At 39.0% G+C, this 12,547-nt stretch overlaps 1 protein-coding gene across 7 annotated transcripts in view; it reads right to left on the bottom strand.

Annotated features, from left to right (window-relative positions):
• Positions 1 to 7,622: 7,622 nt before the first annotated feature.
• The window catches only part of agtpbp1 (ATP/GTP binding carboxypeptidase 1), a 267,274-nt gene continuing 262,349 nt past the window's right edge, over positions 7,623 to 12,547 (bottom strand). For all 7 annotated transcript variants that reach the window (XM_072281601.1, XM_072281603.1, XM_072281604.1 and 4 more), the window contains one exon: positions 7,623 to 8,578. In XM_072281601.1, the coding sequence (XP_072137702.1) occupies positions 8,386 to 8,578 (193 nt within the window). In that variant the 3' untranslated portion in view covers positions 7,623 to 8,385. The remainder of the gene's footprint in view (positions 8,579 to 12,547) is intronic.

Below are 12,547 nucleotides of genomic sequence, written 5' to 3' on the forward strand. Positions count from 1 at the left end.
TATTTAAGTTTGTTCAAGATCTACGAAATACTTGGAAGGGAAATAAACTGCACAACTTTTCACCTTTGTTATGATAATTGCTAATAATAGATTCTATTCAATTGTTTATAGGAAACAATTTAGAATAAGCAAATTTCAGTCTACAATTAAAAGTTCAAAGTAAATTTATTACCAATGTACATATATTTCACCACATACAACTCCAAGGTTCACTTTCTTATGGGCATTCAACCAGTGTGCAGAAGACAACATTGTGCAAATACAAAAAGTGAGAAATAATAATAATTAATAAACAATATTTATCAAGATCATGAGATGAAGAGTCCTTGAAAGTGAATCCATAGTTCGTGGTAATATTTCAGTGATGGGACAAGTGAAGCTGAATGAAGATATCCCCACTGCTTCAAGATCCTGATGGTTGAGGGGTAATAATTGTTCCTGAACCTGGTGGTGTGTGTCCTGAGGCTCCTGTACCTTCTTTCTGATGACATCAATGAGAAGAGAGCATGGCCTGGTTGGTGGAGGTTCCCAATGATGGAAGCTGCTTTCCTGCAACAGTGTTCCATGTAGATGTGCTCACTGGTGGGGAAGACTTTACCCATGATGGTCTTGGCTGTATCCACTATTTCTGTAGGCCGTTCCACTCAAATGCATTAGGTAGTTCCATACCAGGCCATGATGCAACTAGTCAATATGCTCTCTCCCGCACATCTATAGAAATCTATCAAAATTTTAGATGACATGTTGAATCTTCACAAACTTCAAAGAAAGCAGAAGTGTTGCAGTGCTTTTTTCATAATGACACTTACATGGTGGACCTAGGACTAGTCCTCTGAAATGATCATGGAGGAATTTAAAGTTGCTGACCCTCTCCACCTCTCATTCCCTGATGAGGACGGGATCATGGACCTCTGGCTTCCTTCTCGTGAAGCTGATAATCAACCCCTCGATCTTGCTGACACTGAGCGAGAGGTTGTTGCTGTGGCACCACTCAGCCAGATTGTCAATCTCCCTCCTATATGCTGATTCGTCACCACCTTTGATTCTGCCAATGATAGTGGTGCCATCAGCAAACTTAAATATGGCATTGGTGCTGTGCTTACCCTCACAATCATAGGTATAAAGCAAGCAGAGCAGAGGGATAAGGACACAGCCTTATGATGCACATGTGCTGATGGAGTTTGTGCAGGAGCTATTGTTGCCAATCTAAACTGACTGGGATCTGTAAGTGAGGAAATTGAGGATCCAGTTGCACAGGAGGTATTGAGGCTTAGAGCTTGAAGCTTATCGATTAGTTTTGAGGGTATTCATCTTCCCTGTCCAGATGTTCCAGGGTTGAGTGAAGAGCCAATGAAATTGCATCTGTTTCAACCTGTTGTGACAGTAGGCAAATTGGAGTGGATCCAAATGGCTTCTCAGGCAGGAGTTGATATGTTTCATCACCAACCTCACAAATTACCACATTACAGTGGATGTAAGTGTTACTGGACAAGTCATTAAGGCAAGCTACCATGTTCTTCTTAGGCACCGGTATAATTAAAATCTGCTTGAAGCAGATGGGTACATCAGATTGCCACATCAGATTGCCAAGTGAGAGGTTAAAGATATTGGAGAACACTCCAGCCAGTTGATCAATAAGTGAATTATACTATAACACAAAACTGCAAAGTGGCCAGAAAAATGTTTGAATTTTGTGAATGCACAATCTAACATATAAAGTCAAGGAGACTGATTAAACAATTAAGACAATGGAAGTTGTCACTCTTGGGGATTGGGAGGGGGCTTAAGAGGACCTTCAAAATGTAATATTAGGAATCAATAACTGTACATCAAAGTACTTTCCTGGAATATAAAATATGATACTGATAATACTGTAACAAGATCAATGTATTTGTTACAGTCTAACAAAAATTGAAGCATAGTGGAAAACTAGTTTAGAGGACAACACGTTTTTATACATTATTAACAATAGGAACCTCAAGAATGAAAAGTGCGGCTGAAAAATCCAAATACCCTGAGAGCAATTATATCTGGTATGTAAGACATTCACTTGCTTTCCCTTCATTCTCCACACCATATTTTCAGACCTTTGGAATTACGTATGAAGCTTGGACTACCAAATTAGTGCTGATACATTTAAAGTACGCAAGTCAATAAAATCTATACAGAAATAATGAACTGCATTAGAAAAGAAATACTGTATATTGAAATGCCCCCATTGGCTCTGCTACGTCCTCAGGGAACGGTTGACTTGCACAAATGGTCACAAGTCATACAAAATACATGCCCCCCACACTGGATGCAGTAACATGATGCATATTGAAATGAATCTCAGACATTAAAATGCTTTCTCATGACAAATGATACATTCTCTTATCCTCCAATAGCGACAATCTTCTGAGAAATTTATCTTTTCTAATTCTCCATCCGAGTTTGCCAAAATATGCATAAATATGAACTAAGTATTAAAGCCATTGAAATATTTACAATAAAACATATATACATTTTATGATATTTAAATTAGTCAAACTCTAATGGATACTATATAATGATGGTAACTACATACTGTAACAGTAACATTCTCTGAATGTAATTCATGAATATACCTTGATACTTAAATAGAACATTAAACAAGTTACGTCCATTGTCCATTTAATTTTTTTTTCTTTAAATTATGTCATATTTTATGCTTTCAAATAAATCCACCCCATAGAATGTATTGGAGGTACCAATTTTGCTGTGATTTGTAAAACAGCAACTTTGATCATTAATAATTTAATTCATCCCATCATATCTCGCTACCTTTTGAATATTGCAGCATTTTAAATCTTTCATGGTATTTGTTGGGAATGCATCTATTTGGCAAGATAATGTATTCACACATTTTAAAGGATAAGCAATAGAAGTCAAATTCCTTCAGTAAGTTGCTAAATGCAGTTTATCAGATAAAGATCACCATGGTTTATAATTGTGAAATTAAGAATGACATATACAGTCATGTTTGCTGAGATTAACGAGGTGACTGGACAGTATTACATACACGCGTTATGTTATGTTATAATAGACAGCATATGCATAAACTGAATGATATTGCATAAATACAATGATCCTGTTCACTATTAGTGCACAACAGTATTAATAAGGATGCAGCAGAAATTCTGACTATTCACTTGGTTGGTCATTCCAATTACGTTTCATTGAATTTCCACATAACAGCACAGTCCATCAGAATTAGTATTCACTTCACTAATATTGAGTTCAATTTCCAGTGTTCAACTTTTACATATGTACATAAAAATATCCCATGACACGATTCTGAAAAGCGAGGGAGCTCTTCCAGAACTTAGCTAGTATTTGTCCCTTGAATTCCCACAGGACAGAAGAACCAGAATGTCCCACAGGACAGAAGAACCAGAATTTCCAATCAAAATAACAATGAAGATAAAGGTGCTTGCAATTATTAGTAACCAAATCTTGGACAAGGAATCACTGGAGGATTCAAATGCTACAGTCCTTTGATACTGACTACATCAGTTTACTGTATGATTATCACTGAAATATGGCTTATATAATTTTCTTTTAATTAAGTATCTTTAATTGATGACCCAAAGTTTGGGGGTGTTGTGGATAGTGTGGAGGGCTGTCAGAGGTTACAATGGGACATTGATAGGATGCAAATCTGGGCTGAGAAGTGGCAGATGAAGTTCAACCCAGATAAGTGTAAAGTGGTTCATTTTGGTAAGTCAAATATGATGGCAGAATATAGTATTAATGGTAAAACTCTCAGCAGTGTGGAGGATCAGAGGGATCTTGGGATCCGAGGCCATAGGACGCTCAAAGCAGCTGTGCAGCTTGACTCTGTGGTTAAGAAGGCATACGGTGTATTGGCCTCCTTCAATTGAATTTAGGAGCTGAGAGGTAATGTTGCAGCTATATAGGACCCTGGTCAGACCCCACTTGGGGTACTGTGCTCAGTTCTGGTCACTTAACTACAGGAAGGATGTGGAAACCATAGAAAGGGTGCAGAGGAGATTTACAAGGATGTTGCCTGGATTGGGGAGCATGCCTTATGAAAACAGGTTGAGTGAACTCGGCCTTTTCTCCTTGGAGCGATGGAGGATGAGAGGTGACCTGATAAAGATGTATAAAATGATGAGAGGCATTGATCGTGTGGATAGTCAGAGGCTTTTTCCCAGGGCTGAAATGGATGCCACAAGAGAGCACAAGTTTAAGATGCTTGGGAGTAGGTACAGAGGAGATATCAGGGGTAAGTTTTTTATGCAGAGAGTGGTGAGTGCACGGAATGGGCTGCCAGCAACGGTGGTGGAGGCGGATACGATAGGGTCTTTTAAGAGACTTTTGGATAGTTACATGGAGCTTAGAAAAATAGAGGGCTATGGGTAAGCCCAGTAATTTCTGAGGTAGGTACGTGTTCAGCACAACTTTGTGGGCCGAAGGGCCTGTATTATGCTGTAGGTTTTCTATCTTTCTATGTAAGTATCTAAATAAAGACTATGCTGCAAAGATGGGATATATGTTTCAAACTCATCAGAGTCAGATTTAGTTCATGACAGCAGATGTATCATTATAAAGGGCTGGATTTTCCACATAGCAGCAAACTAACTAAGCTGAAGCCCACCAAACCACTCTTATCTGGAGTGGACTTTCAAGCATAAACTTCCTCAAGACTTTCGACTGGCCCCAGGGGCCCAGCATGGAATAGACAAGTCCCACACCCCTCTCAATCGCCAGTTAGGTCATGCCCCTAGGTTTACTGATTAGAAAGAGTTTGATTGCTTGCAAACGCTTTCTTCAATTTTTTTCTGGAGGGGGATGTGGCCACTGCTGGCATGGCCAATACTTATAGCCAATTCCTAGATGTCTTAGGAAGGTAGTAGTGAACCAGCTTCATCAGCTCCTGCAATCCTTTAGGGAAACATACTCCGAAAGTGCTGTTACACAAGGAGTTGCAAGATGTAGGACAAGTAGTGTAATCAGGACACTGTGCAATTTGGAGAGGCAACCTCTAAGTGGGAGTTATGGCATTCACAAACTATAGTCATAAAATACTTTAATCCTCCTTAAAGGTAAATGTGCTTAAATTGACAGTGTTTTTAAAGATGCAAATATGGAAGACATTTACCCTTCATCCTAGCACCCAGTTGCAGTCTCCGTTGAGATTGTGGCTCAATCCTAGTTTTTTTAAATTCATGGGGATGGTTTTTGGGACAGAGATGGGAGTTAAGGATCAGATTAGAGCTTAGTCAGGGATGTTGGGGAGCTAGAGGTGAAGTTAGGGGTTAGGGACAGGGATGTGGAGGAATTAGAGGTCAGGCCACTGCTCTGTGCTCCAAGTCTAGCAAGGTGGATGGGTGATGAAGGACATCCATAGATGTTGGAGTAACCCAGGTTGGTGGGTGCCGGGATTGAACGCCTGTGCAAGCAGGAAGCATGAGGAAATGCAAGGGCCGGGCCGCTGGTGATCCTGGAGTTTGGGGTCCTGTCACCAGCTAGTCCAGGGTCAATACTGAAGATCGAAGCCCAAAAGGTTGATTGGAAGTCTGGAAGTCAAAGCCTAATGGCCCAAGACTGGATTCTGGAGGGCTGTATTGAAGTTGGAAGACTGCCCATGTGTGTGGGTGGGAGGGAGGAAAGGGGCTTGTTTTTGCTGTTGTTTTGTTGCTTCTTGCAATCTGCTTTGCTGTGCTCTGTGTTGTTCTGCTGAATGTTGTGGGTATGCTATATTGTGCCAGAATGTGCGCTGACGTGTGCTACCCTCACGTGTTTTGGTTGTTAACGTAAATGTCTCATTTCACTGTATGTTTCCACATGCACGTGATAAGCAAATCTGAATCTAAAACCCTCAATGGCATTCTTCTCCTTTCAAATGAATAGACTTGCCACTTTGTGTTAGGCCCAACCTGGTGCAGGAACAGTAGGAAGAATTTCTAATGCTACAGCTAAGAAACAACCGATGACCCAAAGTACAGGAGTTGTTAATTTCAGCCTTTGATGGCAGATTCTTGTGGAAAGCACAGCAGAAGATATGGCCATTGATGTGATTACATAGTCTTTGTTGCTGGATACCCGTAGTCCTCAGCATTACTTTATTCAGTGGTAGAGCCTTGTGCTATTGGTTTACAATTGTTTTGAAGATTTTGGAATCTAAATTCAAAACAATAAAAAATGGGGACAATCTGAAACACCCATTGTGGTTTATGGAACCATGTACAGTATATATTTCTTAAAACTGAATATGTATGTTTCAAACATACTTTATTCTTTTCCAAATACACGGGGACACGTTAAAATTATAAAAGGTGCCATGAAAGTAGCATTGTGAAATTATAATAGAGATAACTATTGTCAGACATTGCTGACACTTGACTAGCCTGTGCACAAAAATCCAAAACCATTTACAGAAATTTTACACAAATAGATTTTGACCCTCTGAAGTGTGGACCCATCTCAAAGCACTTAGGAGTTTACATGTGCAGATATGCAGCTACAGATTAGGAACCCTAAATCTGCACTGGAATGTAACCATTGTTGTACGTAGAACATAGCACAGTACAGGTTTCTTAAATATCCCTTTTGTATCAGCCTCTACCACCACTTCTGGCAGTGCATCCCAGGAACTTGCCACTTTCTATGTACCTCTGACCACTTTCTCCCATCTCACCTTAAAAGGATGCCCTCTGGTGTTGCCCATTGCCACTCTGGGGCAAGTCCACTCTATCTGTGCACCTCATAATCTCATCTCTATCAAGTTGCGTTTCACCCTCCATTATTCCACAGAGAAAAGCCATAGCTTGCTCGACCTTTCCTCAAAAGATATATTCTCTAATCCAGGCAGCATCCTGGTAAGTGTCTTCTGCACCCTCTTTAAAACTTCCACATCCTTCTTGTAATGAAGTGACCAGAAATGAACACAATATTCCAAGTGTGGTCTAAAAGAGTTTTAAAGAGCTGCAACATTACCTCACAGTTCATGCACTCAATGCCTCAATTAATGAAAGCCAGCACACCACCTGATGAACAACCTTCAGATGCTCCCTGTTATCCATTGTATGTAGCTCCAAGCATATTCTCACTTTTATAAATTAACTGTTGTAAATATTTCAAGTCATCACTAAAAGTCACAATAACATTATAATTGCTTCATTTTTATATATACTTATTGTAATTTAGTTTCTATTATGTATTGCAAAGTACTGCTGCTGCAAAACAACAAATTTCATGACATATGCCAGTGATATTAAACCTGATTCTGATCTGCACACTACACTACAGATTTTATTGTATGCCTTATTGTTGACACCAATAATTTATCCAAGGACCTGAGTTTCTTCAAACTCAAAAAATATATGCTTTATGAACAAGCTTTTGATTCTAGCTATTAGGTTTAAAAAGTTCACTTTGTAGTCATGCGCTTCAATTCAATCATGCAGCTAATGAGCTACCAGTATAGGAAACCAATTGCATGGTTAGGTGCAATGGCCAGTGCCTGAGGTCATTGCCCTGCACTGTAGTATGCAGCAGGCTCCCTGCTGATGATAGTGTATATTCAAATGTTGTCATTTGTGCACAGAGAGGAAAATGTACCAACATGCACATGCACTACACAATACAAAACTTTTAATTCATAGTCTGAAAATCAAAATTACATTGTTCCATTATCAATGAGAAGCCACTTACCATGGACTGTACATAGAGGCTACACATCAACATTGTGGATAATAAAGGTTATGTACTACTTAAATACAATAAAAGCCAGCTATTAATTTTTATATGATTTCAGAGCAAAGTGCAACATTTTTTCAAGTTAGATACAGTTCAATTTGATGTAACAGTAACAGTATTATTTAAATATTTGAACCTTGTAGCTGAAGCAGCATACTTTATTTCAAGCAATCCTGGAATCATGTCTGATACAACGATTTAAAAAAAGAGAGAAATAAATACATACATACATCATAGGAAGATGCAGCAGACAACCTATAACCAACTTCTCCACAACATTTTCAAATTTTTACTGGTACATATCTTAAAAACAATTTGTGCATACAGACAAACACAATGAAGGGAAGCAAATAAAATTGTGTTCAAAACCAGTGGGAACAATAATTTAGCCATGCAGCTGCTTTTTCCGGAAGTAAAAGCAGCAGAGCAGCATCTCCTGACTTACGGTATATAAATGCACCTGAAGTCAATGTTAAATAACACACAGTCCAATTTTCCAATGCTATCAGCAGTATATTTATTTTTTAACTTAGCCAATATGACTGAGTAGCTATCTCTTACTCAAGGCAGATATTTTAACCCTGATTTGTTTTCTTTGATTGACTATAAGATATTTTTTCAGCTTCTTTGGTGATTTATAACTTAAAGAAAGCTGTCTCTCTTTGGGATGTCAGAATCGGAATGTTGCTCCTCCTGTGTACTTGTGTCGAAGTACTGTGGGTCAAAGTCTGCTGTCTCGTTCAGATCAATGTCCTGCTCGTCACTGCTCTCAGCACTGTAATCAACCTCTTCAAGGCAACGTGGTTCATCCTCCTCAAGGACTTGTGTAGTAGGACTGGATGGGGGGATAAAAAAAAAACGTTTAGCGCACAAATCAAAAACTGTGTCTGAAACCATCAACCTCCAATAAAATGCATTTGCAGGATTTGGTTACTTGTGGTCTGTGCTAAAGCATAAAAATGATTTTTTTATGATAAGAAAATTCAGGTCACCAACTTCAACTAACACAACAGATGATGTCATTTCATATCAACACTGAATAAATTTGACTTGCACCATAAAAAGCCAAAGAGACAACTTCAACAACAGCCTGAATATTCTTGCCTCTTTTTACTGCAAAGGTACCGTTTAATCAAGAAGAACTGGCTGAACAAAAGCACTCAGAAATGTTCCATAATAATCAATATTTTATCATTTGATTGGCACAGAAAACATTCTACTTGGTCTCTAAGGTTCCAATGTATCAATGAACCAAAGAATTCTATTTCAGTGATAAATTATAATGCAACAATTAACACAGACTGTTCTGGATTTGTCAAAAGATACTTCACAAAAATAAACAGAGACACTTTTTGATAAACAGAAAGTTGAAACCAATGCTTCTGATGATATAATCCTGCTAAAAGAGAACAGTGTAGCCACCCAGAAAGCAGGGCATTGTATAATGATCCAAAATAGTGACTTCAATCTTTTTAAAAGCAGAAACTCAAGCCTTAGTCATAGAATGTGACTTGCAGAACAATAAAACAAAACTAACTTCACTCCCCAAAGAGTAAAACAGCACACGTGAGGACAGTACATAATTTAGATCTTCTTTTTGAAGAAAATCATCAATATTTGCACTGCATTTCATAAGCATTTAAAAAGGGAATTGTACTGTAGCTATCCCTGCAGACATGAAGAACCATGTGATAGGCTGAATGACCCACCTGTGTGTGGGCTTCAGGGTCAGAATTACAAAGTGCTTTCTTTGTAATTCCACTTATGGGCTGAGCCCAGGACAGGTAATCCCGAGAAATTTAAAGTTGCTGACCCTCTCCACTTCTGATCCTCCAATGAGGACTGACTCATGGACCTAGGACAGGTTCTCCGAAATAATAGCACTGAGGAATTTAAATTTGCTAACCCTCTCCATCCCCGATCATCCGATGAGGACTGGCTTATGGACCTCTTGATTTCCTCCTCCTGAGGTCAACAATCAGCTCTTTGGTCTTGCTGACTTTGAGTAAGAGGTTGTTGTTATAACACCACTCAGCCAGATTTTCCATCTCCCTCCTATATGCTGACTCATTATCACCTTTGAGTCGGCCTAAGAGAGGGGTGTCATCGGTAAATTTGAAGATGGCATTGGAGCTGTGCTTAGCCACACAGTCATAAGTGTAAAGCGAGTAGAGCACACAGTCTTGTGGTGCAGCTGTGCTGACGGAGCTGCTGTTGCTAATCCAAACTGACTGGGGTCTACAGGTGAGGTAATTGAGGATCCAAATGCACAAGGAGGTATTGAGACCAAGGTCTAGTTTTGAGGTGAACATACGAGCTAGCTGTTTGCAGATAATACACTAGGCCATCTAGATCTGTTTGCTTCTCAGAGCTCTACGGTTTCTCACCATTTAGATAATATACGGGCCAACCTTCACTAAATCGGCACCATTGGGACCTGAGGAGTTCTGGATTAGTGAAAATGCTGAATTACAGAAGGATCACATTAAGCATAATCAGTGCTGGATTATCGAAGGAACCGGATTACAGGTAGTCGGATTAGTGAAGGTCGACCTATACTTTGTTTTTCATCTAATGAGAGCATTTTTTCCATTTTCCTACATTATTTCCTATTTTCCATCCCCTTATCCTAACTACTTGGATAACTTGGAATTTCTTTATCTTCTCTTTATAATTTACTTTCCCACCCACCTTTGCACTATCAGTAAATTTAGCACATACCTTAGTACCTTTATCCAAGTCATTGATATAAATTGTTAAATGATTAAAGCGCAACATTCATCACCGCAGCAAACCACACATTACAGCTTGCTGACCCAAAAACGGCTCAATTATGCCTACTGTCCATTTCTGATTAGTCAGCAAGGATTCAATTTATTCTATCACAAACAGCAGAAAGTCTACAGAGGCTGGAAATCCAAAGGAGAAAACACAAAACGCTGGAGGAACTCAGCAGGTTAGGCAGTATCTATGGAAAAGAGTAAACAATCGATGTTTTATGTTGAGACCTTTCTGAGAAGGAAGGGCGAAGATGCTAGAATAAAAAGGTGGGGGGGGGCAGGAAAGAGGTTAGTTGGAAGGTGATAGGTTAAGCCAGGGTGGGAAAGCTCAAGGATTGGAGAAGAAAGAATCTGATAGGAGAGAAGAGTACACCATAGGAGAAAGGAAAGGAGGAGGGGACCCAGGGGAAGCAATAGGCAGGTGAGAGGAAGTAAAAGGTCAGAGTGTGTTCTAACTTGTTACTTATTGTAAGTAACATATTCTCTACACCATAGCTCTTATTTTCTGCAAAAATCTTTGATGTACTCTTCATTAAATTCCTTCTGGAAATTTAATGCTTCTGGAAAGTAAAGCTTAGTACAATCACCAGTTCCCCAGGACTCCAGACTCCAGCTGGGGCTGCGGGTTTATGAGCAGAGCACATAAAATGTTGAGTTGTTGTCATGTGACCCCTGCATTGGGGAAGAGTTGTCAAGCTATCCCTTGCAACACAACCAACATCAATAAACTTCCTTTCACACAGAGCTTTAGGAGGGAGGCATCTAACACTGCAGGAGAGATGCAAAGCTTTTGATACTTCAGAATGCAGGTCAAATCTTGAATATTTGGTTTGTATCTACGGCTGTGGGAAAACAACACTTTGGTTATATAAATATAGATTACTACCACAAGTTATACATATTCAACCTTTTAATGAAATAGCCTAATTAACTAAAGTTAAGGCATTGATTAGTTTTCCATACAGTTCCATGGAGTCAGATATGTGCGGCACCAAATTGAACCCTAGGATTCGCCAAGTTCACGCTAAGCTTTTTGCCCATCTGCCACCACTTACATTCTGTACGGTCAAGCATGTACAAGTGAAATTTTGCTTAAAATTACTTCTGATTTTTTCATCCTTTATTAGGCAGGGTGACGCTCTGCACATCTATAAACTTCCACACCCAATCTTGGCAGTAACATTAAGAATATTCATAACAAAGATGACAGCATCAAATGTTGGCTCTCAATATCTCATACTAACAAAAGTCAATTTTCTTTTATGTGTCTCCAAGACACTAAGGTAATGCAGAAACATGTAATGGCTCAGAGGCATTCTAATTGGTCCTTCTAGCAAAGTGGTAAAACACTTCTGAAGGACCTAAACTGATTATCAGCCATTAGTGAAAATGCAGAGGTTTGAGAAACAAGATTCCTGTTAAGACACCCTGAGCTACTTGGGACAGAAGCAAAAAAAAAACACCGGTTTCACTGGTCCCTCCTGGGAACTGCTAAAGATATTGGTTGGCTGCACTAAGTGCTTTTTAATTTTTCATTAGGCAAGTATAGTGGTTCAAAATTCAGCCTAAGTTGGCATTAGGGTCTACAACTTCTCAGTTTTACATTGTAATCAAATGAAACAAGATTCACATTAATTTTTGAAAGCAGATCACATGCCAAGCAGAGCAATTTTATTTTTAAACATAATTAGACAGACCTGCTTCAATTTCTATTTATTTATTTTATTTCCTACATCCAAGGGAGTAAAAATCTTTATGTTGCATCTCCATGGCAACGTACAAGCAATATAGTGGAAGGATATTGCCCAAACACTAAAATTGTATACACAATCAGATCAATGTACAGTAAAGGTATAAAGCTCTCTTTGAATAACATCTTTTTATATTTTTTTTGTTTTACCTGTTAATTGTGAAAAGTTATGAAATATTATTTCAGGTTGGCTACACAGAAGTGGTTGAAGTCCTGAACTTTGACCTCTCTACAGGAGCACAGGTGCAAGGCCTTGTCTGATAAGTGCATAATG

The sequence above is a fragment of the Mobula birostris genome, chromosome 17 (genome assembly GCF_030028105.1).
Source record: "Mobula birostris isolate sMobBir1 chromosome 17, sMobBir1.hap1, whole genome shotgun sequence".
NCBI classification, from domain to species: domain Eukaryota; kingdom Metazoa; phylum Chordata; class Chondrichthyes; order Myliobatiformes; family Myliobatidae; genus Mobula; species Mobula birostris.